Below are 7,500 nucleotides of genomic sequence, written 5' to 3' on the forward strand. Positions count from 1 at the left end.
AATGTCATATTATATATATATATATATATATATATATATATACACAATGTACAAATAATTAAAGGACACAAGATCAAATAAATAAGCATAAATATGGGTTGTATTTACAATGGTGTTTGTTCTTCACTGGTTGCCCTTTTCTCGTGGCAACAGGTCACAAATCTTGCTGCTGTGATGGCACACTGTGGAATTTCACCCAGTAGATATGGGAGTTTTTCAAAATTGGATATGTTTTCGAATTCTTTGTGGATCTGGGGGAAATATGTCTCTCTAATATGGTCATACATTGGGCAGGAGGTTAGGAAGTGCAGCTCAGTTTCCACCTCATTTTGTGGGCAGTGAGCACATAGCCTGTCTTCTCTTGAGAGCCATGTCTGCCTACGGCGGCCTTTCTCAATAGCAAGGCTATGCTCACTGAGTCTGTACATAGTCAAAGCTTTCCTTAATTTTGGGTCAGTCACAGTGGTCAGGTATTCTGCCGCTGTGTACTCTCTGTGTAGGGCCAAATAGCATTCTAGTTTGCTCTGTTTTTTGTTAATTCTTTCCAATGTGTTAAGTAATTATCTTTTTGTTTTCTCATGATTTGGTTGGGTCTAATTGTGCTGTTGTCCTGGGGCTCTGTAGGGTGTGTTTGTGTTTGTGAACAGAGCCCCAGGACCAGCTTGCTTAGGGACTCTTCTCCAGGTTCATCTCTCTGTTTGTGATGGCTTTGTTATGGAAGGTTTGTGAATCGCTTCCTTTTAGGTGGTTGTAGAATTTAATGGCTCTTTTCTGGATTTTGATAATTAGTGGGTATCGGCCTAATTCTGCTCTGCATGCATTATTTGGTGTTTTACGTTGTACACGGAGGATATTTTTGCAGAATTCTGCGTGCAGAGTCTCAATTTGGTGTTTGTCCCATTTTGTGAAGTCTTGGTTGGTGAGCGGACCCCAGACCTCACAACCATAAAGGGCAATGGGCTCTATGACTGATTCAAGTATTTTTAGCCAGATCCTAATTGGTATGTTGAAATTTATGTTTCTTTTGATGGCATAGAATGCCCTTCTTGCCTTGTCTCTCAGATCGTTCACACCTTTGTGGAAGTTACCTGTGGCACTGATGTTTAGGCCAAGGTATGTATAGTTTTTTGTGTGCTCTAGGGCAACAGTGTCTAGATGGAATTTGTATTTGTGGTCCTGGTGACTGGACCTTTTTGGAACACCATTATTTTGGTCTTACTGAGATTTACTGTCAGGGCCCAGGTCTGACAGAATCTGTGCATAAGATCTAGGTGCTGCTGTAGGCCCTCCTTGGTTGGTGACAGAAGCACCAGATCATCAGCAAACAGCAGACATTTGACTTCGGATTCTAGCAGGGGAGGCCGGGTGCTGCAGACTTTTCTAGTGCCCGCGCCAGTTCGTTGATATATATGTTGAAGAGGGTGGGGCTTAAGCTGCATCCCTGTCTAACCCCACGACCCTGTGTGAAGAATTGTGTGTGTTTTTGCCAATTTTAACCGCACACTTGTTGTTTGTGTACATGGATTTTATAATGTCATATGTTTTACCCCCAACACCACTTTCCATCAGTTTGTATAGCAGACCCTCATGCCAAATTGAGTCGAAGGCTTTTTGAAATCAACAAAGCATGAGAAGACTTTGCCTTTGTTTTGGTTTGTTTGGTTGTCAATTAAGGTGTGCAGGGTGAATACATGGTCTGTTGTACGGTAATTTGGTAAAAAGCCAATTTGACATTTGCTCAGTACATTGTTTTCATTGAGGAAATGTACGAGTCTGCTGTTAATAATAATGCAGAGGATTTTCCCAAGGTTACTGTTGACACATATTCCACGGTAGTTATTGGGGTCAAATTTGTCTCCACTTTTGTGGATTGGGGTGATCAGTCCTTGGTTCCAAATATTGGGGAAGATGCCAGAAGTATGATGTTAAAGAGTTTTAGTATAGCCAATTGGAATTTGTTGTCATTTCTCCTTCTGCACTCCTTTCCCCATACTCTCCTCTCTCTTCTTCTCCTCTCCTCCTCTCCTCTCCTCTCCTCCTCTCCTCTCCTCTGCTCTCTCTCCTCATCTCCTCTCCAACCCATTCTCTCCATTAATCTCTCTTCCTCTCCTCTCCTTCTCCTCCTCCTCTCCTTTCCCCTTCTCTCCTCCGCTCCTCTATCTGAGCTCAACTTCTCTCCCCCTTCTCCTCTCCTCTCTCCTCTTCCTCCTCTACTTTCCTCTTCTCTTCTCTATCTGAGCTCTCCTTCTTCTCCTCTCTCCTTCTCCCCTCCCCTCCTCTCTACTCCGCTCCCCTCCTCTATCTGAGCTCTCCGTCTCCTCCTCCGCCCTCTCCTCTATCTGAGCTCTCCTCCTCCCCTCATCTCTCCACCTCCGCTCCTCTCTCCTTCTCCCCTCCTTTCTCCTCCTCCTCTGCTCCTCTCCTCTATCTGAGCTCTCCTTCTCCCCTACTCCTCCTCCTCTCCTCTCTCCTTTTCCCCTCTTCCTTCCTTCTCCCCTCCTCTCTCCTCCTCCTCTCCTCTATCTGAGTTCTCCTTCTTTCCCCCTCTCTCCTCCTCTGCTCCTCTCCTCTCTCCGAGCTCTCCTCCTCCCCTTCTCTCTCCTCCTCCTCTCCTCTCTCCTCTCTCATTCTCTCCTCCGCTCTACTCCTCCCCTCCTCTCTCCTTCTCCCCTCCTCTCTCCTTCTCTGCTCCTCTCTTCTATCTGAGTTCTCTTGTCTCCTCCACTCTCCTCCTCTCTCCTCCTCCTCTCCTCTCCTCTATTTTATTTGAGCTCAACTTACACACTCCTAGTTTACACTCCTCTTCTTTCCTTTTCTCCACCCCTTCTTCCTTTCTTCTTCTCTCCTTCTCTCATCCCTTCTTTTTCTTCTCTTCTTCTTCCCCTTCCACCCCCCTACTTTTGCTCCTCTCCCTCTCCTGATTAATTATGTATTCTTTTTCAAACTCACCAAGGGCTGAAACGCAGCACTGCCTGTTCTAAATAGCTGCATCTCTCTCTCTTCCTATCTGTCTTTCTCTCTCTCTCTCTCTCTCTCTCTCTCTCTCTCTCTCTCTCTCTCTCTCTCTCTCTCTCTCTCTCTCTCTCTCTCTCTCTCTCTCTCTCTCTCTCTCTCTCCCTACCTCCCCTCTCTCTCTCTACCTCCTCTCTCTCTCTCTCTCTCTCTCTCTCTCTCTCTCTCTCTCTCTCTCTCTCTCTCTCTCTCTCCCTACCTCCTCTCTCTCTCTACCTCCTCTCTCTCTCTCTCTCTCCCTCCTCCTTTCTTTCTTTCTTTCTTTCTTTCTTTCTTTCTTTGTCTCTCTTTCTCTCTCTTCAGGTCCCTCTCTACTTTCCCAGAGTTCTTTGCAGCTTAACTCCACCCCGGAGGCTTCACTCCAGTACTCCGCCAGCTACCATAGCAACCAGACCCTCGCCCTTAGCGACAGCGCTGCAGCGGCAACACCACAGCGCAGCGGACAAGTCGGTGGGGCCGTGCACAGCTACAACCAGGTAGGTCACCAAGACGATGAGGAAGATGGTGATGATGATGATGATGATGATGATGATGAAGGTGATGATTGTGATGAGTTTGTTCTTATAATGCTGTTAAATCATAGCTCCAAGACAAAGTTACCCTCATCTGGCTACCGGAAGGTTTTGAATATACAGTAGACGCCGAACAGTACCAATGAAATAAGTTGTGGCTCTGTGCCAAACTTAGAGAGCACAGGGAGAGCTACTGTAGCCTCCTGATGCTGCATTCAGTTGGCTGTATATTCCCTACCCCCTCACTTCTCTGCTCTTGACTGGGGGGCTGTACTGCACAGTATTGACTGTTTTTACCTTTTGCAATGCTCACTAGCTTAACCTTGTGAAGGGTTCAAATAAAGGCAAGTTTTCCAAGTCAAAAGTCTTCCGCATGCCGCTAGCCGCTTGCTCAGAAATAAGCTAAAGTCTGCTCTAACTTTCTCTCCGTTTTCTCCTCACCTCCATATCTCTCTCTCTATTTCTATTTCTCCTTCCCTCCATATCTCTCTCTCTCTCTATTTCTATTTCTCCTTCCCTCCGTATCTCTCTCTCTCTCTATTTCTATTTCTCCTTCCCTCCATATCTCTCTCTCTCTCTCTCTCTCTCTCTCTCTCTCTCTCTCTCTCTCTCCTTCCCTCCATATCTCTCTCTCTCTCTCTCTATTTCTATTTCTCCTTCCCTCCATATCTCTCTCTCTCTCTCTATTTCTATTTCTCCTTCCCTCCATATATCTCTCTTTCTCTCTCTCTCTCTCTCTCTCCTTCCTTCCCTCCACCTCTCTCTCTGTCTAATTATCCTTCCCTCCATCTCTCTCTCTCCCTTTCTCCTTCCCTCCATATCTCTCTCTCTCTCTCTCTCTCTCTCTCTCTCTCTCTCTCTCTCTCTCTCTCTCTCTCTCTCTCTCTCCCTCTCTCTCTCTCTCCTTCCTTCCCTCCACCTCTCTCTCTGTCTAATTATCCTTCCCTCCATCTCTCTCTCTCCTTTCTCCTTCCCTCCATATCTCTCTCTCATTCTCTCTCTCTCTCTCTCTCTCTCTCTCTCTCTCTCTCTCTCTCTCTCTCTCTCTCTCTCTCTCTCTCTCTATCTCTCCTTCCTTCCCTCAATCTCCCTCTCTCCATCTCTCTCTCTGTCTACTTATCCTTCCCTCCACCTCTCTCTCTCTGTCTACTTATCCTTCCCTCCACCTCTCTCTCTCTCTCCATCTCTCTCTCTGTCTACTTATCCTTCCCTCCACTCTCTCTCTCTCTCTCTCTCTCTCCATCTCTCTCTCTGTCTACTTATCCTTCCCTCCACCTCTCTCTCTCATCTCTCTCTCTGTCTACTTATCCTTCCCTCCACCTCTCTCTCTCTCTCCATCTCTCTCTCTGTCTACTTATCCTTCCCTCCACTTCTCTCTCTCTCTCCCTACTTATCCTTCCCTCCACCCCTCTCTCTCTCTCTCTCTCCATCTCTCTCTCTGTCTACTTATCCTTCCCTCCACATCTCTCTCTCCATCTCTCTCTCTCTTTCTCCTTCCCTCCATCTCTCTCTCTCTCTTTCTCCTTCCCTCCATATCTCTCTCTCCTCTCTCTCTCTCTCTCTCTCTCTCTCTCTCTCTCTCTCTCTCTCTCTCTCTCTCTCTCTCTCTCTCTCTCTCTCTCTCTCTCTCTCTCTCTCCTTCCTTCCCGCCATCTCTCTCTCTGTCTACTTATCCTTCCCTCCACCTCTCTCTCTCCATCTCTCTCTCTGTCTATTTATCCTTCCCTCCACCTCTCTCTCTCCATCTCTCTCTCTGTCTACTTATCCTTCCCTCCACCTCTCTCTCTCCATCTCTCTCTCTGTCTACTTATCCTTCCCTCCACCTCTCTCTCTCTGTCTACTTATCCTTCCCTCCACCTCTCTCTCTCTCTCCATCTCTCTCTCTGTCTACTTATCCTTCCCTCCACCTCTCTCTCTCTCTCCATCTCTCTCTCTGTCTACTTATCCTTCCCTCCACCCCTCTCTCCATCTCTCTCTGTCTACTTATCCTTCCCTCCACCTCTCTCTCTCTCTCCCTCTCTCTCTCTGTCTACGTATCCTTCCCTCCACCTCTCTCTCTCCATCTCTCTCTCTGTCTACTTATCCTTCCCTCCATCTCTCTCTCTCATCTCTCTCTCTGTCTACTTATCCTTCCCTCCACCTCTCTCTCTCCATCTCTCTCTCTGTCTACTTATCCTTCCCTCCACCTCTCTCTCTCATCTCTCTCTCTGTCTACTTATCCTTCCCTCCATCTCTCTCTCTCTATTTCTCATGCACATCTCTCATGTGTGTGTGCACTGTCAAGTGTGGTCTATCCTGCCGGGCCTGTGTGTGTGTGTGTGTGTGTGTGTCAGTGTAATTTGCTAGTGGATGGAAGAGAGAGTAGAGCCGTGGAGATACACTGTCTAATTGATCTGGATGGAAGAGAGAGTAGAGCCGCCGTGGAGATACACTGTCTAATTGATCTGGATGGAAGAGAGAGTAGAGCTGTGGAGATACACTGTCTAATTGATCTGGATGGAAGAGAGAGTAGAGCCGCCGTGGAGATACACTGTCTAATTGATCTGGATGGAAGAGAGAGTAGAGCCGTGGAGATACACTGTCTAATTGATCTGGATGGAAGAGAGAGTAGAGCCGTGGAGATACACTGTCTAATTGATCTGGATGGAAGAGAGAGTAGAGCCGTGGAGATACACTGTCTAATTGATCTGGATGGAAGAGAGAGTAGAGCCGCCGTGGAGATACACTGTCTAATTGATCTGGATGGAAGAGAGAGTAGAGCCGTGGAGATACACTGTCTAATTGATCTGGATGGAAGAGAGAGTAGAGCCGTGGAGATACACTGTCTAATTGATCTGGATGGAAGAGAGAGTAGAGCCGCCGTGGAGATACACTGTCTAATTGATCTGGATGGAAGAGAGAGTAGAGCCGTGGAGATACACTGTCTAATTGATCTGGATGGAAGAGAGAGTAGAGCCGTGGAGATACACTGTCTAATTGATCTGGATGGAAGAGAGAGTAGAGCCGTGGAGATACACTGTCTAATTGATCTGGATGGAAGAGAGAGTAGAGCCGTGGAGATACACTGTCTAATTGATCTGGATGGAAGAGAGAGTAGAGCCGTGGAGATACATTGTCTAATTGATCTGGATGGAAGAGAGAGTAGAGCCGTGGAGATACACTGTCTAATTGATCTGGATGGAAGAGAGAGTAGAGCCGTGGAGATAACTGTCTAATTGATCTGGAAGGAAGAGAGGGTAGAGCCGTGGAGATAACTGTCTAATTGATCTGTCTAAATGCATGGGGAGATGTGAGTTTGGTTTGTTATTTCTCTAATAATTTGTAAAAGGATCTGAATGCGTTTTAATCTCTTCACACTAATCAAGAGAAGTCATTGTCCTCTAGCATACAGAAGACATTTATCCCCTACGTTCATTTCCTCATAAGCTTGCTGAATGGAGGAGTACACACACATACAGGCACTCACCTACGCAGACGCACACGTACACTCACACAAACATACGTGCTATTTGCTACCAGCTGTAAAGCTTCATTACATCCCTGCATTGAGGGGTTTTATTTTGTTGTCTTGTTTATGGTTATGAATAATGCATCAGGAAATATTTTGGAAATTTCATTTGAAAATGTCGCTAATTACTTGTCGAAAGGAAGTGGCAATTTATGTCAGGTTTGCATTGCACCAAATCCAGCTCACACACACACACAGACACACACACACACACACACACACACACACGAGAATAACATGTCTTCTTTCTCTCATTTCGAGTTAGAACAACATGAATGGGGCTGTGTTCTGTTTTCATCCTCCCCATCCCCTTATCCATATTCTGACCCCTCTCTCTCCCTCTCTCTCTCCCCTCTCTCTCCCCCTCTCTCTCTCCCCCTCTCTCTCTCCCTCTCTCTCTCTCTCTCTCTCATCTCTGTCTCTTCCCTCTTTCTCTCCTGTTATCTCTCTCTCTCTGTTCTCTCTCTT

The 7,500-nt window shown here is 46.5% G+C and overlaps 1 protein-coding gene across 1 annotated transcript in view; it reads left to right on the forward strand.

Annotated features, from left to right (window-relative positions):
* The window catches only part of LOC127916474 (catenin delta-2-like), a 660,130-nt gene that overhangs the window by 313,877 nt on the left and 338,753 nt on the right, over positions 1-7,500 (forward strand). Inside the window, exon 6 of the mRNA XM_052498259.1 lies at positions 3,316-3,488. Within this exon, the coding sequence (XP_052354219.1) occupies positions 3,316-3,488 (173 nt within the window). The remainder of the gene's footprint in view (positions 1-3,315; positions 3,489-7,500) is intronic.

The sequence above is a fragment of the Oncorhynchus keta genome, chromosome 4, assembly GCF_023373465.1.
Source record: "Oncorhynchus keta strain PuntledgeMale-10-30-2019 chromosome 4, Oket_V2, whole genome shotgun sequence".
Lineage (NCBI taxonomy): Eukaryota > Metazoa > Chordata > Actinopteri > Salmoniformes > Salmonidae > Oncorhynchus > Oncorhynchus keta.